Source organism: Oryctolagus cuniculus, chromosome X, assembly GCF_964237555.1.
Source record: "Oryctolagus cuniculus chromosome X, mOryCun1.1, whole genome shotgun sequence".
Lineage (NCBI taxonomy): Eukaryota > Metazoa > Chordata > Mammalia > Lagomorpha > Leporidae > Oryctolagus > Oryctolagus cuniculus.
Genome location: NC_091453.1, coordinates 30,127,283 through 30,153,775, shown reverse-complemented (window position 1 = coordinate 30,153,775; position 26,493 = coordinate 30,127,283). Strand labels below are relative to the sequence as shown.

General features: G+C 39.3%; 1 protein-coding gene across 1 annotated transcript in view; it reads left to right on the top strand.

Annotated features, from left to right (window-relative positions):
• EFHC2 (EF-hand domain containing 2) overlaps nucleotides 1-26,493 on the top strand; it is a 183,471-nt gene that overhangs the window by 56,316 nt on the left and 100,662 nt on the right. The window contains exon 3 of the mRNA XM_008272519.4: nucleotides 17,237-17,387. Coding sequence (XP_008270741.1) covers nucleotides 17,237-17,387 — 151 coding nt within the window. The remainder of the gene's footprint in view (nucleotides 1-17,236; nucleotides 17,388-26,493) is intronic.

Here is a 26,493-nt window from a genome sequence, read left to right as displayed (position 1 = left end):
GCAAATGCCCCCTCCTCTCGCCGTCCCTCCCCAACCACATCCACTGACGTCACTTTGTCTATCTATGCCGCTGCTGCCTTGGTCTGCTGGCCTGTCTCCACCTGAGCTGCTGCCATCGCTGCGCCATGTTGAGTGTGTTTTGTTCTTACCCCCCCCCCCCCAAACCATCACCCTTCTTTCAAAACGCACAGTCCTTCTTTCAAAACGCACAGTCAGGGTTTTTAAAGCATAATTTATATCTTTTAAAAATAGTTACACTTGTGGTCTTTAACCCTTTTCAGTCCTGTGCTATTTTCACATCACATTATTGGGTATCCTTAGTGTTTTTTTCTTACTGCCTCAAAAGTCGCTACATATGGGAAATATTTTTCTTACTGTTCCATAGGTTTCAAAAACATTCTAGCACCTTTATTATGTTCCTTAGAGTACATAGATGTAGCATAATTCCCCAGACCCTTCCATTTCATCAACAACATGGTTCCCTATAGTTTTTTTTTTCTGTAGTAATACCTCATTATATAGTTCCTCAGAGCATAGTACCACATTGCCCGAGAATAATTATATTGATTTAAAATCCCATCGATAATGAATGGTCCATTTCATAGGAGAAAGACACACACACAAACCTGATGCCTCATTGCAATTTTATTTGATAATTTCTTGGAGTGAATATTGTATTTGTTGACCCCGTGAATTTTGTGTGTATTTTTCTCATTTCTAAGATCTTTTAAAAGTTAAAGAATGTATGAAATAAATTTTTGTCATTTATTAAAATTGTTAATAGTATGTTGCTTGTTTATCTTCTAGTATATAGAAGTTATGGCTCGCAGTCAAATACTTTTTTTTCATGTTTTTCTTCTAAGCCTAGAATGTCATCGCCCACTTTTGAGGTTTTGATACACATTTTTTTAGGGGGTGGGAGTAGTGGTATAGTTAAACTGATAACCTATCTGGTATTTATTTTGTGTTATGGTTTATAATAGGTGAACATATACACTGATGCTTTTCCAGGTTTGTCTTTTCATTATAAGTTAAATTATTATATTTAATAAAGGTTATTTCCAGACCATCTATTCTTTTCTTTTTCTAAAAAAAGATTTGAGAGGCAGAGTTATAGGCAAAGGGAGAGACAGAGAGAGTGGTCTTCCACCTGCTGGTACACTCCCCAAATGGCTGCAACAGCTGGAGCTGAGCCGATCTGAAGCCAGTAGCTTCTTCTATGTTTCCCATATGGGTACAGGAACCCAAGTACTTGGGTAACCTTCCACTGCTTCCCCAAGCCCTAAGCAGAGAGCTGGATCAGAAGAGGAGGAGCTGACACTCAAACCAGCCCTGATATGGGCTGCCAGTACCACAGGTGGAGGCTTAGCCTACTACGTCACAGCACTGCCCTCTCATCTATTCTTTTCTACCTACAATTATGTCTTGTTACTCTAGTGTTGCATTATTTTAATGATTGAAGCATTATATTTTTATTTTTAACTTTTATTTAATAAATAAAAATTTCCAAAGTACAGCTTTTTGATTACAGTGGCTTCCCCCCACCATAACTTCCCTCCCACCTGCAACCCTCCCATCTCCTGCTCCCTCTCCCATTCCATTCACATCAAGATTAATTTTCAATTCTTTTTATATACAGAAGATCAATTTAGTATATATTAAGTAAAGATTTCAACAGTTTGCACCCATACAGAAACACAAAGTGTAAAGTACTGTTTGAGTACTAGTTATAGCATTAATTCGCATTGTACAACACATTAAGGACAGAGATCCTACATGGGGAGTAAGTGCACAGTGACTCTTGTTGTTGACTTAACAATTGACACTCTTGTCTATGGCATCAGTAATCACCCGATGCTCTTGTCATGAGTAACCAAGGCTATGGAAGCCTTTTGAGTTCAACAACTCCGATCTTATTTAGACAAGGTCATAGTCAAAGTGGAAGTTCTCTCCTCTCTTCAGATAAAGGTACCTCCTTCTTTGATGGCCTGTTCTTTCCACTGGGATCTCACCCACAGAGATCTTTCATTTAGGTGTTTTTTTTGTTTGTTTGTTTGTTTGTTTTTTTTTTTTTTTTTTTTTTTTTTTGCCAGAGTGTCTTGGCTTTTCATGCCTAAAATACTCTCATGGGCTCTTCAGCCAGATCTGAATGCCTTAAGGGCTGATTCTGAGGCCAGTGTGAAGCATGATATTAAGGTATAAATTCGGGAAAAGCTGTTACCATTAATTTTTACAATTACCTTTAATAGGTTGACTTGTTTATCAGGTGAATTTAGAATTTTTTTTTAATTACCTCCAAAACACTAACAAAATATGTTTCTGTGGAGCCAGCACTGTGGTGCAGTGGGTTAAGCTGCTATCATGCTGGCCACAACACTGTCATCCACATCAGAGTGCCGATTTGAGTCCTGGTTGCTCCACTTCTGATCCAGCTTCTGGCTAATACGCTTGAGAAGGCAGCAGAGGATGGTGCTACCTATGTGGTAGACCAGGATAGAGCTCCTGGCTTCAACTTGCCTCAGACCTAGTTGTTGCGACCATTTGGGGAATGAACCAGTGGATGGAAGATTTGTCTCTCTGTCTTGCCCTCTCTGTTGCTCTGCCTTCCAAATAAATCTTTTAAAAAACCCATATGAAATATGTTATTTTGGTCTGCTTATTCAGAATATATTTTACATTTTAGTCAAATTCTTCTGTGTCTTCTAGTAAATATTTTTAGAGTTTTATCTGGGCTGTAGAGTTTTAAGACTTTTAACTATTAAATTTTTTTATTCTATTGTGAATATACTTTTCTCCACACTGTATTTTCTTTTTTCAAGATTATTTATTTGAAAGACAGAGTTAGGGAGACAGGGAGTAGAAGAGAAGAGAGACAGAAAGAGAAGACAGACAGAAAGACACACACACACACACACACACACACACACAGAGGGAGAGGAGGGGAGAGAGAGAGAGAGAGAGAGGAGAGACTGATTGATTCTATTGCTGGTTCACTTCCCAGATGACCTCAATAGCCAGGGATGGGCCAGGCCAAAGCCAGGAGCCAGGCACTCCATCAGGGTCACCCACATGGATGCAGAAGCCAAAGCACTTGGACCATCCTCTGCAGTTTTTGCAGATATATTAGCAGGGAGCTGGAATGGAAGTGGAGGAGCTGGGATGCAAACTTGGTGCTTATATGGGATGCCAGCATCACAAGCAGTGGCTTAACCTAGTGCACCTTGACCTTAGCCTCACCACACTATATCTTCTAGCTGTTCACTGCTAATACATAAGAATATTTTTTATTCAGTTGTGGCTATACTGAAATTTTTTATTTATTATTAGCTTTTCAGCCTTTGCCTGTGCCATTATCTTCCCATGATAATCTTTTGTTTCTTACTCATATTTTTACTTCTTATCTTTTTATATTTGTTTAAAACTTCTAAAAAATATTAAATGATGATGTTGGTAGCAGTGTTATTGTTCTGTTTCTGATCATGATAGCTACATGGTTTAATTAAACATAATAATGGGATTTAGGCTCTGGTTTTAAAGCATATGCTTTGTAACTTAAGGAATTATCCTTGGATTTTTTTTAAATTTAAATTTGTATTTATTTGAGAGGCAGAGGCAGAGAAGGAAACAGAGACAAAGATAGAGAGCTCTCAGCCCTAGTTCAGTCCGTAAATATGCACAACTGCAGGGGCTAGGACAGGCTGAAGCAAGGGTCCAGGAACTCATTCTGGGTCTCTCATGTGGGTGGCAGGGATGCAACTACTTGAACCATCACCTACTGCCTCCCAGGGTATGCATTACCAGGAAGCGTTAGTTGGGAGTGGATCCTATGCGATGTCTTAACCACTAGACCAAATACTCATTCTTACTCTTCAATTTCTTTTTTATAAATTTTATTTAAGGTATACAAAGTTCATGTATTTCTTTTTTTAATGTTGTTTACTTTTTTAAAAAGATTTATTTTCTTATTTGAAAGGGAGAGTTACAGAGGCAGAGAGAAAGAGAGAAAGGGAGAGAGAAAGGTCTTCCATCTGCTGGTTCATTCCCCAAATGGCTGTGAAGGCCGGAGCTGGGCTGATCCGAAGCCAGGAGCCGGGAGCTTCTTCCAGGTCTCCAACATGGGTGCAAGGGCCCAAGGACTTGGGCCATCTTCTATTGCTTTCCCAGGCCATAACAGAGAGCTGGATCAGAAGTGGAGCAGCCAGGACTTGGACTGACGCCCATATGGGATGTCGGCACTGCAGGCAAAGGCTTAACCCATGACACCACAGAGCTGGCCCCAATTTCATATATTTCATATACATACAAATTTAGGAACATAGTGATATTTCCCACCCTACCCTCCCTCCCAACCACTCTCCCACCCTTCTTCCTCCTCCTTTTCCTATTCCCACTCTTAATTTACACAGATCTATTTTGAGTTTACTTTATACCTGTAAGATTAACCCTGTACTGGGAGTTCAACATATAACATGAAGAAAAAACAGTGTTCCTCAATCCTACTCTTCAATTTCAAAATGAGTGTGTGGTAGGAAAGCATGAGATACTTTTATATTTGTTCTATTTCTAAATTTGGACACATGTTTGCTTCTGTGAAGAAATGCTGCTTTTTGTGTAGGGGCTTATAAAATAACTATTATGGACTATTGAATTCTTTGTTTTAAGAACTTCTCTTATAAATCATAAGCAGTGAAAATGCTCTGTAGCAGTAGTTCTTGACCTTGGCTTGTACTCTGTAATCACCTGGGGAGCTTTAAAAATCAGTGATGGCTGGGCCTACCCTGAGATTATGATTTTATTGTATGTGTATGTGAGTGTGGGTGTGGTTCAAACATCAGGATTTTGAGAAACTACTGCTGATTATAACTATGCAGCTGGGGTGTGAACTGTTGCCCCATAGTTTACTTTTTCTGTGGTGTATTTTCTTAGGCAGTAGCTTTCAATCTTTTTTTGATATCCTGAGGGACTTAAATAATATAGTAATTTCCTTTTCCTTGAAAGTTTGAAAGAATCCATTAGTAAATCATCCTGATTGGAACCTTTATTGGGGTAATTCTTTGGTAACTTTTCACTTCTTACTTGGGTATTAGCTTGGTCTTTGTGTTTTTGATATGTCACAATTATTACAGAAAATCATTTATTTGAGATTTTAAATTTTCTTTTCATGTTTATATAATTTATTATAAGGTAATTTATTTTATTCTATCTGTCATGAATGCTCATTTCTGATTTTATTCATTTATATTCTTCTCTTTTCTAAGAGAAAGCTCTTAGATTTATTTATTATAGTTTTTTTTTCCTTTCAGGTTCATCTATCTGTACTTTTATTCTTTTTTGTACTTATTTTCCTTATGACAAATAAGAAAATGAGGAATTTGTACTTTCAACAATTTTTTCTCCTTTTAAATTTATTTATATAAAGAATTTGTGCTTTTAATATTTTTCTCATTTTAAATTTATTTGTATGAAGGGAACAAATCTCATGTACTTTGTATATACAGTTTTATGAACATAATGATACTTTCCATCCTACCCTCCCTCCCTCCCTCCTTCACTCTCTCTCTCTCCTTCTTTTTTCCTTTATTATTTTTCTTTTAATTTTTAAAATGATATACTTTCGATTTGCTTTACAATCACAAGTGTAATCATCCACTAAATAAGGAAATGTCAATTTCACTCATATACATTACATCTTTTGTGTTCTATATATTAGTTACCACAAATCAGAAAAAACATGATATTTACCTTTTTGGGACTGGCTTATTTCACTAAGCATAATGGTCTCCAGTTAAATCCATTTTGTTGTGAAAAACAGGATTTCATTATTTATGGCTGAGTAGTATTCCATAGTGTATATATAACCACAGTTTCTTTATCTATTAATCAATTAATGGACATGTGAGTTGATTCCTTATTTTAGCTATTGTGAATTGAGGTGCTATAAACATGGGGGTACAGATAACTTTCCTTGATTTCATTTCGTTGGGTAAATTTGCAATGGCTGAATCATATAGTAGATTTTTAGGAATCTCCGTACTGTCTTCCATGATGGAAATGGATGTATTGGTTTACATTCCCATCAGTGGTGTGTTAGGGTACCTTTTCTCTACATCCTTGCCAGCATTTATTTATTTTTATTTTTATTTTTTTGACAGGCAGAGTTAGACAGTGAGAGAGACAGAGAGACAGAGAGAAAGGTCTTCCTTTTCTGTTGGTTCACCCCCCAAATGGCCACTACGGCTGGCGTGCTGCAACTGGCGCCCTGCGGCTGGCGCACTGCACCGATCTGAAGCCAGGAGCCAGGTGCTTCCTCCTGGTCTCCCATGTGGGTGCAGGGCCCAAGCTTGGGCCATCCTGCACTGCCTTCCTGGGCCACAGCAGAGAACTGGACTGGAAGAGGAGCAACTGGGACAGAATCTGGTGCCCCAACCAGGACTAGAACCCAGGGTGCAGGCACTGCAGGTGGAGGATTAGCCAAGTAAGCCGTGGCGCCAGCCATTTATTGTTTTTTGATTTTTGGGTGATAGCCATTCTAACAGGGGTGAGGTGAAACCTCATTGTGGTCTTTATTTGCATTTCCCTAATGGCTGGCAATCCTGAGCATTTTTTCATATGTCTGTTGGCTGTTTGTATTTTACCCTTTGAAAAATGCCTGTGTGTATCCTTAGCCAATTTCTTAACTGGATTGTTTGTATTGTTGTTGAATTTCTTGAGCTCTTTATGTATTCTGAATATTAATCCTTTATCAAATGTACAGTTTGCAAATTTTTTTCTTGTTCTGTCAGTTGCCTCTTCACTTTGTTGGATGTTTCCTTTGCTGTTCAGAAGCTTCTTAGCTTGATATAATCACATCTGTGTGGTTTTGCTTTTACTGCCTGTGGTTCTGGGGTCTGACCCAAAAGATCCTTGTCCATGCCAATGTCTTGCAGTGTTTCCCCTATGTTTTCCTCTAGTAATTTGATGGTTTCAGGTCTTAGGTTTATATTCTTGATCCATTGTGAGTTGATTTTTGTATAGGATGTAAAGTAGAGAGGTCTTGTTTCATACTTCTACATTTGGAGATCCAGTTTTATCAACACCATTTGTTGAAGAGACTGTCCGTTTTCCAGGGAGTGGTTTTAACTCTTTGTCAAAGATTAGTTGATTGTAGATGCATGAATTAATTTCTGAGGTCTCTAATCTGTTCCATTGTCTACGTGTCTGTTATGTCATTCCCAGTCTGTAATGATTACAACTGCCCTGTAATATGTCTTGAAATTTGGTATTGTGGTGCCTCCAGCTTTGTTTTTATTGTTGAAGAGTACATTTGCTATTAGGGTTCTCTTGTATTTCCATATAAATTTTAGCATTGGTTTTCTCTAGATCTGAGAAGAATGTCCTTGATATTTTGATTGGGATAACTTTGGATCTGTAAATAGCTTTGAGTGGTATGGACATTTTAATGACATTAATTCTTCCAGTTCATGAACATGGAAGATTTTCCAGTTTTGTTTGTCTTCTTCTATTTCTTTTGAAATTTTCATTGTAGAAATCTTTCACCTCCTTGGTTAAATTTATCCCAAGGTGTATGATTTATTTTTGTAGCTATTGTGAATAGAACTGAATAGTTCTGAATAAAACTGAATAGTTCTTTCTCAGCCATGGCATTATTTATATATATAAATGATGTTGATTTTTGTGTGTTGATTCTGTATCCTGTAACTTTGACAAACTGTCATGAGTTCCAATAATGTCTTAGTGGAGTTTTGGTTCCCATAGTGTAGAATCATGTCATCTGCAAACAGGAATAATTTGAATTCCTCCTTTCTAATTTGTATCCCTTTGATTTTTTTTCTTATCTAATGACTCTGGCTAAAACTTCCAAAACTATATTGAATAGTTAGGGTGAGAATGGGCATCATTGTCTGGTTCTGAGTCTTAGTGGAAATGTGGAAATGCTTCAAACTTTTCCCCATTCAATATGATGTTGGTTGTGGGTTTGTTGTATATTGCCTTGATTATGTTAAGGTAGGATCTGTCTATACCCAATTTGCTTAAGGTTTTTTTTTTTTCATGAAAAGATATTGCATTTTATTAAGTGCTTCTCTGAATCTATTGAGATAATCATATGGTGTTTATTCTTCTGCTTATTAATGTGATGTATTATGCTTATTGATTTCTGTGTTGAACCATCTATACATCCCAGATGTAAATCCCACTTGGTCCAGGTGGATGATCTTTTTGATGTGTTGCTGGATTTGATTAGCTAGTAGTATTTTATTGAGGATTTTTGCATCTATGTTGTTCAAAGATATTGGTCTATAGATGTATTTCTTGTCTGTCTGTCTGTCTTTCATTCTTTCTTTCTTAAAAAAAAAAGATTTATTTATTTATTTGGAAGTCAGAGATAAACAGAGAGAGAATGAGAGGCAGCGAGAAAGAGAGAGATCTTCCACCTGCTAGTTCACTCCCCAATTGGCTGCAACGGCTGGAGCTAAGCCGATCCAAAGCCAGGAGCCAGGAGCTTCTTCCAAGTCTCCCATGTGGGTGCAGGACCCAAGGACTTAGGCTATCTTCTACTGCTTTCCCAGGCCATAGCAGAGAGCTAGATCAGAAATGGAGCTGCTGGGACTCGAACCGGCACCCATATGGAATGCCAGCACTGCAGTCAGTGGCTTTTTACCTGCTACGCCACAGCACTGGACCCTCTTGTATCTTTTTCTGGTTTTGAAATTAAGGTGATTCTGGCTTCATAGAAGGAGTTTGGGTGGATTCCCTCACTTTCAATTGTTTTAAATAGTTTAAGAAGAATTGGGATTAATTATTTAAACATTTAGTAGAATTCAGCAGTGAAACCATCTGGTCTTGGGTTTTTCTTTTTTGGGAGTGTCTTTATTACTGACTTGGTTATTGGTCTATTTAGGTTTTCTATGTCTTTGTGCCCCAAGTTTGGTGAACTGTATGTGTCCAGGAATCTATCCCTTTATTCTAGATTTTCCCATTTGTTGGCGTATAGCTGTTTGTGATAATTCCTGGTAATTCCTTTTATTTCTGTGGTATCCATTGTAACATCTCCTTTTCCATCTCTGATTTTGTTAATTTGGATCTTCTCCCCCATTTTTTGGTTAGTTGGACCAATGGTTTATCAATTTTATTTATTTTGTTTCTTATTTTCAAAAAGGCAGCTCTTAATTTCACTGAGCTTTTGTATCTTTTTTATTTTAATGTTATCTTTTTGCTAATTTTTATTATTTCTTCCTCCTAATTTGGGGTTTAGCTTGTTCTTATTTTTCTAGATCCTTGAGATGCATCATTATATCAGTTATTTGATGCCTTTCCAATTTCTTGATGTGTAGGCACTAATTGCTACAAACTTTGCTCTTAGCACTGCTTTTGCTGTATCCCATGGGTTTTTATATGCTATATCATTATCTTCATTTGTTTCCAGGAACTTTATTTCCCTTTTGATTTCTTCTGTAACCTACTGTTCATTCAGTAGAATATTGTTGGTCTCCATGTATTCATATATTTTCTAGAGTTTCTTAAGTTGTTAATTTCCAGCTTCATTCCATTGTGGTCAGAAAAGATACATGATGGAGCCAGTGCTATGGGGTAGTAGGGTAAGCTCCCACCTGTGGTGCCAGCATTCCATATGGACACCAGTTCATGTCCTGGCTGTTCTTCTTCCGATCCAAGTCTCTGCTTATGGCCTGGGAAAGCAGTGGAAGATGGTCCAAATGCTTGGGCCCCTGAACCCGTGTGGGAGACCCAGAAGAGGCTCCTGGCTTCAGATTGGCTAAGCGCCGGCCTTTGTGGCCATTTGGGGAATGAACCAGTGGAAGGAAGACCTCTAACGCTAAAAAAAAAAAAAAAAAAATACATGGTATAATTTCAGTTTTTGAAAAATTTGTTTAGACTTGTGTAATGGCCTAGCATATGGTCTATCCTAGAGAAAGTTCCGCACATTGATGAAAAGAATGTGTAATCTGCAGCTGTGGGATAAAATGTTCTGTAGATATCAATTAGATCAATTTGGTCAATAGTGTAGATTAGCTCTGTTGTTTCTTTGTTGGTTTTCTGTCTAGTTGATATGTCCATTGGTGAAATTGAAGTACCCCGTTACTATTGGGGCCTATGTCTCCCTTTAGATCCATTAATATTTGTTTTAAATATCTGAGTGCCCTATACATTGTAAATGTATATGTATTTACTATGGTAAATTCCTGTTGAATTGATCCCTAGATTATTACATAATGCCCTTCTTTGTCTCTCTTAACTGCTTTTGTCTTAAAGTCTGTTTTGTCTGATAATTGGAATGGCTACTCCTACTGGTTTTTTATTTCCATTTGCATGGAATAATGTTTTCCATTCTTTCACTTTGTCTGTTTGTATCTTTGTTGGTGAGATGTGTTTCTTGTAGACAGCATAAGTATGGGTCTTCTTTTGTAAGCCATTCAGTCATTCTGTATCTTTTAATTACAGCGGTGCGCTGGCCGTAGTGGCCATTGGGGGGTGAACCAACGGCAAAGGAAGACCTTTCTCTCTGTCTCTCTCTCTCTCACTGTCCACTCTGCCTGTCAGAAAAAAAGTAAGGACCACAGATTTATCCCTCCAACAAAATCCATCTGTGATGCACGGGCCTCTGAAGCCTCCACTTGCCTTATTAAGATGGTGCTTCCTCCTAGGTGGTCGCCAGAATCCTTGGTTGGGGGAGGGGAGGAAAGCAATTTGCTCTCTCTTCAGGGATTAGGTGGGCACCTGCCCCCTGCCAGTGCTTCAGGCCTGAGTCAAGTCAGTGGGGAGCACAGGTTTCTCCCTCAGGGAATGTCACCACTGATGTGTGGGCTGCAGGTTCTTTCACCTGGCTCTGAGAAGATGGATTCCCCATCAGCAAAGTCGCTAGCAGTATCCCACTAGTTGCTTTGTGGTTGTAAAGTCCCTGCTGTTCCACGGAGTCTCTCTCCCTTCTGTAGACCCTCCACTGCAAACTTCTCTCTAACTGTGCCCTGGGAACACAGTTCCTCGCTTGTTCTAGTATCTTTCTGTGGTCAAAATCAGTGTGTCTTTTCCCTATTGAACCATCTTGTGTATCTCTTCAAATGGTTATTTATGTTTTTTAAAGATTCGTTTATTTACTTGAAAGTCAGTTACAGAGAGAGAAGGAGAGAGAGAGAGAGGGAGAGAGATCTTGTATTCTCTGGTTCACTCCCCAGGTGGCCACAATGGCTGGGACTGGGCCAGGCCAAAACCAGGAGCCAAGAGCTTCATCAGAGTCTCCTATGTGGGTAGCAGGGGCCCAGGTACTTGTGCCATCTTCCACTGCTGAATCAGAAGTGGAGCAGCCTGGGCACAAATCAGCACCCGTATGGGATGCCAGAATTGCAGGTCTCAGCTTTATGTGCTATGTCACGTTGGCCCCTCAAATGTTCTTTTTGAATCATTTCTCGTTGGTTCTAAATGCTGGCTACTTTTCAGAATTACCTGGGGACAGTAGACGAAAACATTTCCTTATCCATCTCAGGGTTCATGGCTGAGAACTCAATAAGAGAAGACAGATTAACAAAAGTGTACAAATGAATGTTTAAGTACACAGGACATGAAAACTCAAAGAAACAGGAGAAAACTGTATTTTTAAGGACAGTCATACAGAGGTATGATTGGAGGACAAAAGGATATGATCTAATGATAAAAAACTAGGGTGAATTTAACAAAGCCTGTTTGTTCAGATTCTGTGTCTCTGTGTGACGTTCTTTCTTTCTGGGTGTAAGGCGGGACCACTGTCACATGAGGGTCTTCAGGAAAGGAGAAACGAGAATGTCAGAAAGAAAGACTTGCCTAGGGTTTTTTTGTCCTGCTTTAGTGATAAAGAAAGTAAAGAAAGACTTTACTCTTTCTGCTGTTTTCTCAAACATCAACATGCCACATTTTGGGGCATCGTGTCCTAAACCCCATCAGTAGCTTTTGAAAAATACTAACCCCCCCACCAAGATCCTGATTTAATTTATTTAGGCTTAGGCCTGGTCAATTTTTTAAAAGTTCTTAATATACAACTAAGGCTGATAATCACTATTAGCAATTTATCCTCTCTCCCAAACTCGAAATTCTCCTAGATAATAGTTTAAATCCCTGAATTTACCCTGGGTTTGCCTTTATCCTATAGGTTTGTGTGGTTTTAAATTTTATTCTATACTTATTTTTTGTATTTTTAAATTTACTTTTGTCTGTTTATTAGGAATGACACTTTGTTTATAACCACATTAACATTTTTAGTATTACTTTGCAGTCAGTGACTATAGCTTGTTATAATATCTGTTTGTGACATAATTTTGTGAATTAACATGATAAATCTTTGTAAATATGCCTTTATGATGTATACAGGAGCTACTACTAATATGTACCACATTTATTATAGTTTTATTTTCTTGATTGTAAAGCTCCATAATGAAGAGAGACACCAGTGATTTAATAGCATCTTTTTCAGGAAGAATAAACAATACTGCTTTACACATTCATAAGTTTTTATTATCTAGTAACTAATCCATAAGAGCATGCATTTATCCCTACCATTATATACCTTCTTTAGTAGTTCACAATTTAAGTCTGAGTCTTTTTTAATAAAATACAGCCTAAACATTTCAAACTTAGGTTTGTGATATTGACCTCTTTATAAAATGTTGAGGCTTATTGAACACACTGGTGTTTCATCTTTCTTTCTGAACAGCTTCTCCAGAAATTCAGCTGTGAGTTTTTGACACTTAGATGTTTGGTTTCTGAGTAATAGTCTTTATGACTCATACATTGGTCTCACCAGCCTCCCATCTTTAAAAATTGCGTGATTTATTCTGAGAAATTAGGCTTTTGCTTTATGATTGCATTCCCTAGCCTGTGACAGCCAGCCTTCTTCACACAATTATTTTTTGTGTCAGTGGTGCATCAGGCAATCATTTTGAAAACATTTTAAGAGAAAATTAGGAATCCAAATTAATGTTAAAATCCAGCTGTTTGGGGATATGCAATTCAAAGCAAATAACTCAATTGATGTGAAAACAGGATTAACTCCTTCCCTTCAAAGCTAATTTTGCACCATATAGCATGTTATAACTGCTTGCCCATCAAAATGCACTGCTGACTGCTTTGGGCTTCTTTTGGCTTTAAATGTAAGAAGATCCTCAATTTGGAAATATTAACATTTAAGATTTTCGGTTATAGTGAGAAAAATCCTATACCTATTATTCAAAGCTAATTGGTTTCAGATTTTATATCCTTTAGGCTAGGATCAAAAATGAAATGCTTCTGAGATCAGGTAGGTAAGCTTGTGTAATAAATACCGTAGAGCCTGGGGAGACCTGTGGGGAACTGAAGATCACACGCCCCTGCCAAATGACATTTATATTCTGTTTTCAAGAAAACTGCAGCCAATTAAATCCTCTAGGACATTATTTAGTCTCCGCTTGACTTATCATGATGATCATAAAACCTTGTATCATAATTAAATTTCTCTAAATTTTCATTTCTAACAGTTTTTACTTCAGGTTCTTTTTCTGGATTTTCTGATACATCAAGTTCCATTGCATAGATATCATTTATCTTTGTGAGATCACTTCTAATCTATTTGATGTCTCTGCCCTCACATTCTGTTTTGCTACACAATTTCCTCTCCCTCTTCCTTTTCTATCTTTCCATCTGTACACTTTTTGACATGCTATATATCTTTCATGCTGGAGTTCAGCAGCCGTGTGTTCTCATGGGACCAGAACATGAAATAGTCTGTCGTTCTTTTAGACATATGAAAGCCCAGCCTAAAATGTTGTCTTCCTTTTCTCCTTTTCTCCTTAGTATGTTTTCTTCTTTTTTAGTGGATCATTTGATTGATAAACACTTAATGCTTACATACAAGGATACCTTAGGAAGCTTGTGCAAAATGAAAGTAAAAAGTTTATTTTGGTGCAACATTTTGTGAAACCTAGCCCTAGTTTTTTCATAATAGGCATTTTCACAAACTTAAAAAAAATTGAGAGGCAGAAAGGGAGGGAACTCCTATCCCATGGGTTTACTCTGCAATGTCCCCAATGGCCTGGATTGGCCCAGGCCAAATCCAGGAGCTGGGAACTCACTCTAGGTCTCTCTTACGTATGACAGGAACCCAAGTACTTGAGCCATCACTTTGGCCTCCCAGGGTTTGCATAATCAGGAGCCAGAGCTGGACATGGAACTCAGATACTCTGATATGGGAACTGGGTATCTTAACTTGTGTCTTAGTCCCCAGGCTAAATGCCTATTCTTCCATGAATTTTTTGATGTCTCATTGTACATGACAGTTGCCGTCAACTGACCTATGCCAGATTAGCCATTGATAAATTTATACCTATAGCATTCAACATATTAGAAGTGAATGAGAGCTAAGAATATCCCCCCATAGTGTCTTACCTGATTACAAAGAGAAATAACATCTCAGATTGTATGTTACTTACAGTGAAAGCTCAGTGAAGCCCCAGCTCTCAGTCCTTCTAAGGGTTCTAACATCTTTTTCACCTCTACTTTTTAAAAATTGATATGTAATTGACATTAAACTTATCATTTTAAAGGGTCTAATGCAATTCAGTGTCTAGCATTTTTTTAAATTTATTTTTAAATTTTTTATTTGAAAAGCTGAGTGAGAGAGAGACAGAGAGAATGAATCACTCCCCAAATGGCTACATTGGCTGGGGCTGGGACAGGCCAAAGCCAGGAGCTCAGAATGTCTTCTGGACATCCCACATTGGTGACAGGGGCCCCAAATACTTGGGCCATCTGCTGCTGCTTTCCCAGGTGTATTAACAGGGAGATGGAACGGAAGTGGAGCAGCTGGGACTTGAACTGGGGCTCATATGGGAAGCTGCCATCGAAAGTGTAGGCTTAACCTGCTGTGTCACAGCACTGGGCCTCACATCATTCTTTTTAAATTGAGGTAAAATTCACATAACAAAATTAACCATTAGACATTTTAAAGTGTACAATTCAATGAAGTTTAATACCATAACAACTTTGTGTAGCCATCACCTCTGTCTACTTCCAAAACATTTTTATCATTCTAGAAACTGTGTCCCATTGCATAGCATCTTACCTGAAATGCTTGCTCAATACAAATATGACACAAATGACAAGATTCTAGCTGTGGGGTCTAGCTAACCTAACTGGAATCAGGGCAGATGAATTACCCAGGAAAACAGGTAAACTTAGGACCACTGTGAAAGGTATGGATCCCTGGGCTCAACAGATTCTTAGAAGCGGTTCCTGTAAGGCAGTGCCTCATCAGTGTTTGTGATTGATCCCTGTATTTTGAATATGATCCTTTCACCAACTAAAACTTAACTTCTAACATCATTTGTGGTAATCAGCATCCCATAGCAGAGAGCCCATTCAAATCCCAGCTTCTCCGTTTTCTGATCCAGCCTTCTGCTTATGTGCTTGGGAAGGCTTTAACTGATGGGCAAGTGCTTGGTGTCCTGCCATCTGTGTGCGGGAGACCTGGATAGAGTTCCTTGCTCCTGGCTTTGGCTTGGTCCAACCCTGACTTTTGTGGGTATTTGGTGGGTTAACCAGGGGATGGAAGAGCTCTCTCCTCTCTGCCTTTCACATAGATAAGTAAAATCTTAAAAAATAAATAAACTAATTTAAAAAACTTGGGGAACCAGTGTGGTAGTGCAGTGGGTTAAGCTGCCACCTGTGATGCTGGCAACCCACAGGAGCACTGATTCTGATCCAGCTCCTTGCTAATGCACCTGGGAAAGCAGCAGAAGATGGCCCAAGTGCTTTGGCTCCCATCACCTGTGTTGGAGATCTGGATGAAGCTCCTGGCTTCAGCCTGGCTCAGAGACGGCTGTTGTGGCTATTTGGGGAATGGACCAGCAGATGGAAGATCTGCGCCCCCCCGCCCAGTTACTCTGCCTTTCAAACACATAAATAAATCTTTAAATACAATGCAATAAAATAAAAACCTCAGCAGAATTGAGAGGCAAAGGGAATATTTAAATAGATCTCTCCAGGATACTGTGGCTCCAGGTCAAACTTGAAATGGTAGCCTGAATCGCCCCTTCCCACAATTGTCTTCAATTACCGTGCCTTCCTCAGTTCATAAGCAGAGTCAAGGTAATTGCAGTGGTTAAAGATAAAGCTTCTATGAGATGGTACCTAAGCATAAAGAAATTGTAACTGTTTTTCAGCTGAGGAGGCAGGTAGTCATCTGCTTCAGTGTGGGAGGAAAAAATGCACTGTGTCTTACTTTGAAAGGCATAGTTTTCCAAAATGTTAAGGAATTTTCAATGACATTTTTTACTCTGATTTTTTTTTTACCATAACTGCTTTAGAACCCACCTATCATACCTCACCTCTGAAGCCCCCTTCCACACACATGTGGTGTAGCCTGACAGAGTCTAGCATTGAGCTACGCTCTTTGAAGTCCTTGTGGACGAATGAGGCAGGGGCTCCATACATTAGAAGAATTTCAGATCTGCCTGTTTAAATTGCCTCAATGCAAGCAATCAGCAGGACCAAGAGGATAATTTTATCCCAGAACCAAAGTAGCTTGTGTTATTTTTAATGGGAAAAAAATGACAAAATTTACATTCTTTTTATGAGAAAGGATATTTTCTTTGTAACACATACATTTAGAATCCCACTATGCCTGGTCGGGGCGCCGGATTCTGTCCCGGTTGCCCCTCTTCCAGGCCAGCTCTCTGCTGTGGCCTGGGAGTGCAGTGGAGGATGGCCCAAGTGCTTGGGCCCTGCACCCCATGGGAGACCAGGAAAAGCACCTGGCTCCTGGCTTTGGATCAGCGCGGTGCACCAGCCGCAGTGCGCCGGCTGCGGCGGCCATTGGAGGGTGAACCAACGGCAAAGGAAGACCTTTCTCTCTGTCTGTCTCTCTCACACTGTCTACTCTGCCTGTCAAAAAAAAAAAAAAAAAAAAAAAAAAGAATCCCACTATGGAAATCCTAAGACAGAGTCTAGTTCCGTTTATGGTAGAGCTGAATGATGGATTTATTGCTTGAATATCATTTCCTTGTTCTAACCAGATGGTGATGAAAGTGTAAAATAATCTTTATGTACTGTAACCTTGATTATAAATTCATTCTCCTAGCCGATGTGTATAATATTTTCTTGAAAATTTTCCCTCAACGTTTTTTGCATTAACAAGTAAATATGCACACAAGAGCTATATTGATTTTAAGTTTGCTGAATTCCTTTTTCATTTCTTAGTTTCTGATTATGATTCTAACAGGTATTACGTTTTGATGCCTATTGGGAAAATGAAGTGCCTGGTTATTGCTGCGAAAACTACAGAATAAGATACTATAAAATCTATTTCTACCTTGAAGATGACACAGTCCAAGTCAATGAACCAGCGGTGAAAAATAGTGGACTGCTTCAAGGTATCTATTAAAGCAGAATTACTGTTCTTTTCCTTTGAACTCTTGCCTCTATATACCTTCTTTAGCTTCATGAAAGACCCATGCTGCTGCTCAGGTATCAGATTTGTTGACAATAGGCTGTTAGCATATAGTTACTGATGGTGACTGATCAGCTTGCTACTCCGCACATCTCAACCTTGGCAATTTCTCTCAATCCTCTGTGGTGTACGGTGTCCTTTCAGGTGCTGCTCTGGTATGAGTGTACTTCAAAAGGTTTGTGGCAGGTGTGGGCATTTAGCCTAGTGGTTAAGACACCCACATCGAAGTGCCTGAGTTTGGTTCCTGATTCTGACTCCTGATTCTAGCTGTCTGCTAATACAGACCCTGTGAGGCAGTGGTGATGGCTCTGATAGTTGGGTTCCTGCCACCCATGTGGGAGACAAGGATAGAGTTCCCTGCCCCAGCCATTGTGTACGTTCAGGGAATAGATAGGAGCTCTTTCTGTTTGTCTATCCATCTGTTTCTCTGCCTGTCAAATTTTTAAAAATTATTGAAAAATAGAATTAAAAGTTAAGTTTATTTAGGTACCAAAAATTTTTGGAAGCCATGCATTGTTTTTCCATAATACACATTTTCCATGGACTTTTTGAAGGCCCTCTCCTATGTATCTATTTAAATATTTTTGGTACCAAATTAGACATCTTTTAACCTCATTTTCCATAAAGGTTAAAGTTTTTGAAGAATGCTCATATGAGTCAATTCTCTCTCTCTCTCTCTCTCTCTCTCTCTCTCTCTCTCTCTGTGTGTGTGTTTCCTTAAATCCTTTGGTCTCTGCTATGATCACATAACTTCTTTCACAACACTGTCAGGGGAGAAGAGAAAGCTGTTTTCTACCACTGCTCCAAGACTGGTGTTCCCTCTTCTTTCTTTGTTTACTGAGATTTTTTCAGCCTCCCTATATTCTTCCTCAGACCTGCTAACAATAGGCCTTGATGGTGCCTCAACCGAGACTCCTTCATCCATATTCCGTTTCAGCCCCAGATAGAAGTTAAGTGACCACAGAGAAGTGAATCCTAGGCTGCATTAGTAGAGTATGAAAGAGATCAAGGGAACTGGCATATTTCTTCTGTTTGTGCTGTGATTCCTTCCCTTGGGACCATGCTGAGTTCTAGATGCCTTCAAGAGACAACAACCATGATGGGAAAGGACTGAAATTTTGTCATGTCCAATACAGAATAGTGTAATGGGATATTTTGAACAGAAGAAGCAAGTGTGCCTGATAAATATTGTCAGGGGTCTAAGGGGCTACATAGTGCAGGAGGGTGACTTTCTTCTCTATATCCTCAAGGATAGGATTTTTAAGAGTAAGGATTCAGGTCAGTGGAAGGATGAACTTTCTGGCAGAGAGCTGTGAGGAGCTGCAGATGGTCCTGGGTGGGGTTGCAGGTGGGGATTGATCTGGTTTATGGGTAGAAGAAAGGAGAGTCAGTTATGTGTTCATTAGTGCAGATGGATGGCCTTGAGGGTAATCAAGCATTGTTCACTGAAAGTTTGGTAGAGGTATAAGAGGGGAGTGGGGTGGTTGTTGTAAATAACCCTTCAGGGTCCTTTGTTCCCTGAGCAGCCATCATTCTTGGGTACATTGTTTTCTATCTTTTGGCGTATTTAATCTCCAGTATTTAGGCTACGAAATTCTTTCTCTGACTAGAGTCTCCATTCTCTTTACTTTCTCCATTTTCTCATACCTACCATCACTGTTCTTCATTCTCCCAGCAAAACATAACCTTAACCTGTCCATGTCTTTCTGTCTCCTTTATTACCATCTCAACCCAAGCTACCCTCATATGCTGAGTAGAGGAATGGAATAGCTACCTAACATTGTCTTCTGCTTCCATTCCTGCTCTTCCTACAGACTGTTCTCTGTGTTATATGGGATGTTACCTTGAAGGAGTTCTAGCTTCCAAGAAGCATATCTGCAGGCTTTCCCAGGGACTACAGAACAGAAGGCTCATGAACCAAATTAAAATGCATAAATCAGATGATAAATTAAAATAATTTAAAATACAAGGAAAGAAGCAAGGGGAAAGATGTATGTGGTGGGTCTACACTCTTTGGACCAGTTATAGATGGGTGGAAAGACCATACTGCCTAAATCCTAGGGTAGGCAATGATCCTATCTCTTTTTGATTTACCAGCCTTACTGGCTAATAGTTTTGAGACCAGAAAGGAGGTTCAAACAAGGAGAACCAGAGACAGAAGGGGCCTCCGGCTGAGGGCATACACTTGTCTGTCAGAGAGATGCAGGGATAAGTGCCCCTGGCCACAGCTGTAGCTTGCCAGTAAGCCTGCTGAATAGTCATGGGTTTTGTTTTTGTTTCTTGGACAGAGGACACATGGGGCCAGAATGGGTGTCACCAATGAATGAGTGGCCAAGTTAAGGCCTCATGAATATTGACTACTCATGAATATTTAGTGCCTGTTGTATATTTAGTGTATCATGAATATTTAGAGCCCAGGTGCTTCATGTATATTTAATGCCTACTGAAAATTAGTTATCTGTTGGTTCTTCCATCCATTTCTTTCTGTTTAACATACATATACCCTGCTTACCACCTTCTTACCATTAATTAACACATCTTTGGATTTCTGCTTTTGTTAAATAAACTTTTTCTTACTACTTATCTAGGCCAGATGCCTCTATATTGATATATAACAATGAGTTCAAGAGGAAGAAACAGGAATTTGAGGACCAGGGGCCTCTGAGAATGAGGTTATCTTGCAACCTTATTCAATGTGCAAAGGACTTCCTGCAGTGCTCATGAAATTGAGGTTTTTCTTTTAGCATGGCTTCATTGAGTCTAGTGCTTAGGATCATGAAATGGGAGCCAATCGTCATTGCCAAGAAGTGTTTGTTGAATGCCTGTTCTGTGCCAGGCACTATTGCTGGGTTTTGGGAAACTGAACAAAAGAAGTAAGATCTATGGTACCCCTGTCTCATGGAGCTTATGTGCCAGCAGGTTGGAGAAGAAAGGGGAACAAGTGACTAGTCCAAGAATTTTGCAGTTGTCACTTCTAGAAATGCTCCGTGTCCAAACCACAACAATGATGATGGTAATAGCAAACAGAGGAAACACTTGAGAGATACTTGGTTGGCAGAATTAATAGGCTTTGGCCAGAGATTAAACATAATGAGGAAGAGGAGTATCTAATTATATCTCATTTAATTCTCCAGCAACCATCTAAAGTAGGTTCTGTCATTGTCAGCTTCTACGGAAAAGGAAATAGGCTTAGAGAAGTAATTTGCTGCTCCATCTGTATCCTAGTTTATTGCCTCAGAAGTCTGTGATTGAGGGAATATTGATGCCTTTACAAAGCCCAGGGGCATGGAACAAGAAGTGGAAAGGGGATTTGGAACTGTGGTATGTTTGTTGCAGGCATGAGGCCTTTGCAGGGGTGTGGGAACATCTGTATGGGATGTTCACTAGGCAGGTGGCATCCTGGAATGTCTTTTCAGGGAAAAATTCAAGGCTAAGAGTATGCAATGGGAATTGTGGTAATGTAGATCATGACCAGAATCAGACTGTGTTGGAGGAAAGTGGCTATTGAGGTGGTGGAAAGAGGAAGAGGATTTGACTCAGTGTCTCTGCTTAGCTTTCCTAGTAGAGGGATAAGGTGTGGATTGATATGAGGAGGTAACATGAGCTGGCCCCATTGTTCTTTGTTTTCAGACTCTCCACTGCCCATTTTATTTGGAGAATTTAAGGACTAATGGGAAATCTTTGGGGAAATATGGAAATGCCTTGACCCATCATCTGCTGCCTCCCTGGGTATACATTTCAAAGAAGGTTTTCACAGACTTCATGGCATTTTATTTTATAAGGGGACAAGATTCATCAGGGTCATATACAAGGTCATTTTTAAAGATTGGCAAGAAGATGTTAGCAAATGAAAAGTTATTTGAGAGCAGAAAGAGAAAACTTAGAAGTTTCAATTTTTATGAACATCTGTTTTATTTCAGTATGTTTGATTAGGTAAGTGACAATATTGCTTAAGCAAAAAATATCTTCTTAACAGGATTTCCACTTAAATGCTTTTTTTCTGATATTCCGTAACGAATTTTTGCTTATTTTTTTCTTCAGTTCTCATTTAACTTGAAAACTAGACACATACACACACACACAAAGATTTTATGTACTGGTTCACTCCCTAACTGCCCAGAACAGCCAAAACTGGGCCAGTGCAAAGCCAGGAGCCTGGAACTCAGTCTGCATCTTCCACATGGGTGGCAGACTCATCTGCTTGGGCCATCACCTACTGTCTCCAATGGTGCACATTAGCAGGAAAATGGAATGGGAAGTGGAGCTGGGACTTGAACCCAGGCACTGCAATATGGGATGCAGGCATCCCAGGCAGTGCCTTTAACTGCTGTGCCAAACACCTGCCTCAGGCTTTGCTTATTTTCTGATTACTTTCCCTACCATGACACCAAATTTGCCCAAATGATGAACTGGAGGTCACAAGACATCCAGAACCTATATAAATGACTAGGATTATGTTTTTATTATTACTACTTTTTAAGTGAAAGCTGATATTGCTGTAGTTCTCTGGACACTTTCTAGTGTATCATAGTTTTATTTAACTATCTAAGAAGAAATCTGAAATGCAAGCTCTATCAAGATCTTGGAAAGGCTTTTATTAAAGCTTCAATTCTCTCTGTTTCTTGATTTCAAGTCTCACAAAGGCAGACACCAAAGGCAAATTGAAGATAGTCATAAATGATATATCTGCAAATCATTTTTATGTTAAGGAAGAAGGAATATTATTTATAAGGACTCAGAGGAAAAGTCTAGAGTAAAAGTTTTAAAGTGTTAGGAAAATAGCAGAATTTCTAGTTGGCTCACCCCCGTCAGGATATTTCCCTGTGTGAACACGCAGCTTAAGGGTTGTGTCCAAAATCTGCGGTAATTGTATAACATTGAGTTGCAGAATGGAGAAACCTGGAGGGCTGTAGCAAATACTGTAAAGAGCAAACAAGAATAACCACTCTGTCATCAGGCTTTATTTAGAGAGAAACCACTGTCTCTTGAAATATTTAATATGACAATTATTGTTAAGCAATGTCTGTTTGGATAGCAGATAGTTTGAAGACTCATTTAAACACCATCTTCAAGCCTTCCTAAATTAAGTGACTGGGAAAAAGAAAACTAGTGTAATGAGCCAGTGCCTCAGCCTTCAGTGGGACAGGGTAGGTTGTATTTCTTTCAGTTGTGTCTTGAGTGGCCTGAGCCTGATTTCCATATGTTAGAGGCCCTGGAAGAGAGTAGGGGTCAAATTTAGATGCTGTGCACTAATGGTATTGCTGACACTTCCACACAGCTTTGATATTTTCACAATGAACTGGGAGGTCAGTTGCCTTTGTTTTTTGTGGAGCTGACCATTAAGAAATTAGTGCAACTCAATGAATTATAGCCTCTCCCCTTTTTAGTTGCCTGCACTATCATGTAAGTTTTTTTTAGGGTGGAGGAGTTTGGAATAAGCCAGAAACAAAAGAGGCATCCATTAGCATGGTGCCAAAACAGGCATTCAGTTACATGTAGCTTCTAATCAGAATAACATATTTTTAATATTCACAAGTTCTTGTTGGCAAAGAAATCTTGTGTTGTGAGTCAAGTGAGTGTCTGTTGCAATTCAAGGCTTGCTTTCATTTCTTGCCAGGATATCATTCTCTTTTGGGTTAGATATGTCATATTTATAGAATTTGTTGCTTTTCTGGTGGAATGTAGTTAAAAAAACATCACATCAAGCCAAGAACGTCAGAGGTTAACCCATTACATTTACTACTAATTTTCTAACAGAGTAAGTGTTAATCAAGTCCAACTACTAAGTCCAAACTAATCTATGCTAAAAAAGGATAATGATTAGAAATGTGCTTTAATGTTCTAGTATGGTCTGTACCATTTGTTCTCAGTTGGGAGTGATTATCAGAATCTCTAAGCCTAGCTTGGATTTTTTTTTTCTTTTTTTTTTTTTACTCTGTAGGCCTGGGGTCAAGAACTGGCTTTCCCATAGTTCTTAGCACATCCCTGATTAAACACACTGGTCTCCTCTAATGACTCGTTTTGGCCCCTCAATAGGATAGTATCTCTTGTGCTTTTTTTCTATACTCTAAGATAAATCTACCTGAATCAAGCAAATTAATCACAATGTAGAAGTCACTTGTTCATATGCTATTCATACATATCGGGCATATACTATATTTGACTACTATATCCCATAAAGTAAAGGAGTGGTATGATTGCCAGATAAAATACAAGATGTCCAGTTAGATTTTTAATTTCAGATAAGCAACAAAGAAGTTTTTAGTATAACTATGCCCCAAATATTGCATAGGAAATACTTATACTAGAACAAATTTGTCATTTATCTGAATTTCAATTTTAACTGGGCATTCCGTATTTCAGTTTGTTAAATCTGGCACCCCTAGGGGGTGAACATTTGGGAGAGAACTATCACTGATTGGAACAGTGTAAAATTTAAGAGTGAAGATGACTCACTAGTCTGTGAAGGTAGATACTTGGTACATGGTAGCTACTGAATAAATATTTGTGGAAGAGACAGAGGAAAGGAGTATAAAAAGAAGGAAGGAAGGAAGGGAGGGAGGGGTAGAAAGAATGAAAAAAAGGAAAGAGGGACCAGCATTGGTGGAGTAGTTTAAGCTGCTGCCTGCAACACTGGCATCTAATATTGAAATGCTGCTGCACATTTTATAGTCCCAGCTATTAATACACTCTATAACCTGCTCCCAAATACCTGCTATGGTTTGGATACAGTTTGAGAATCCCCCAAAGCATCACATGTAGAAATTTAAACCCTACTGTTGGGCATTAATAGGGTGGAAACTTAATCCAACTCTGATGCTTAGGGGTGAAACCTATGGGAAGTGATTAGGATTAAGTAAGGTCCCAGCTTAATAGTCCCAGCTGCTGCACTTCCCATCCAGCTCCCTGCTAATGTGCCTGGGAAAACAGCTGAAGATGGCCCAAGTGTTTGGGTTCCTGCCACCCACATGGGAGACCTGGATAGAATTCCAGACTCCTGGCTTCAGCCTTGTTGCAGCCATTTGAGGCATGAACCAGCAGATGAAAGATCTCTCCCTCTCGCTCTGTAACTCTGCCTTTCAAATAAATAAATAAATCTTAAAAAAGAAAAAGAAAAGGGAAAGTGCTAGATAGTGCCTGTGAGACAGTGCATGCATCCTAAATGGTGCCAGGAACTTAAGGGACCAGAGGAAGAAAAGTCAGTATCCATCAGAGAAGACGGCATTTGAGTTGTAGCTCAGGATTCCCCCAGTGAAGATGGAAGGGAAAGGTAGACAGTCAAAAGGAACATCGTAAGATAAAAATGTGGGAAGGTGGTTGGGCAAGGAGTCAGGAGGTGGATCAGTCAGTTTTTCATTACTGTAATAAAATACCGGAGGCAGGCTACTTTATAAAGAAAAGAGACTTGGGGGTAGGCATTTGGTATGGTGGTCAAGATGTCAGCTGGGATGCTTGCATACCATATTGGAATGCATGAGTCTGAGTCCTGACTTTATTCCTGATTCCAACTTCCTGCTAATGTAACCTGGGATGTAGCAGGTGGTGGTTTAAGTAGTCAGGTCCCTGCCAGCCACATGGATTGATACCCTAGCTTCTGGGCATTTAGGAAGTGAAGCAGCAGATGAGAGCTATGTTTGTCTTTCTGTCAGATAAATTTTTTTAACTAAAAAAGAGGTTTATTTTAACTCATGGTTCTAGAGGTACAAGTCTGAGGGTCTCATCTGGTGATGGCCTTATTGCTTGCAGAATTCCCAGACACTGTAGAACATTACATGACAAGAGAAGGGACCTTGTGTGTTGGTCTGACCTCTGCCTCTTATAAAGCCACCAGGATTCAGTCATGGGGTTCTACTCCAATGACCTTACTTAATCCTAATCACTTCCTGTATGTTTCACCCCTAAGCATCAGAGTTGGATTAAGTTTGCACCCTATTAATGCCCAACAGTAGGGGTTAAATATCTACATGTGAAGCTTTGGGGGATTCTCGAACTGTATCCAAATCATAGCAGGTATTTGGGAGCAGGTTATAGAGTGTATAAGGGAAACTAGGCAAGAAGGTTGCAGTGCAAGAGGAAATTCGAGGGGCCGGTGCTGTGACACAGCAGGTTAAAGCCACAGCCTGCAGCACCAGCATCCCGTATGGGTGCCAGTTCAAGTTCCCGCTGCTCCACTTCCAATCCAGCTCCATGCTAATGCACCTGGGAAAGCACCAGAAGATAGCCCAGTGCTTGGGCCCCTGCCACCCACATGGGAGACCCAGAAGAAGCTCTTTGCTTTGGCCTGGCCTGGCCCTGGTCGTTGTAGCCATTTGGAAGTGAACCAGTGGATGGAAGATCTCTTTCTTTGTATTTTTGCCTTTCAAATAAATAAATAAATCTTTTTTTTTTTAAAAAAAGAGGAAATTAGAGTATCTACCTGGCTCTGATTTTGGTGCTTATTTAATGACCAAGGGGGAGATGTATAGGGTTATCATTATTGTTAGGGACTAAGATGCAGAGTTTCAGATTTTTAATTTTTTTTCCCACAAGGGAGATGTCAGGTTATCGATATAAAAATATTCTTGTGAAACCAAAGTACCACAGGTGACATTTCATAAAAATAAAAGTGAAACTAGAGTAGTCATTTCCATGGAGAAATACAGTGAACAGAAGAAAAAGATGGCTCTATCATGTCTAACCATGATTAAAGCTCTTAGTATTTTTATGATACAAATCTAGTAGACACAATGACAAGGGGTAATTCTAGTATATTAACTCACCTCAGAAATACCTGCCTCTGGACTTTGATTTGTACCCTAGATCTGTAGCATTGCTACACTGAAATCAGTATATGTATAATTAGATGTGGTTAAGAGGTTAGAGTCTTAATTCTGGAAGGTGAATTCCCCCCAAAACTAAATTTAATGGTATAAACAAAGAGCCAAGGCAAATCCCAACTGAATAACATGAAAAAACATTAAACATAAATGGATATGTGGTCACTTAGATCTAAACCACAGGGAACTGTTAGAAAGTTAAAGCTTGCAGAG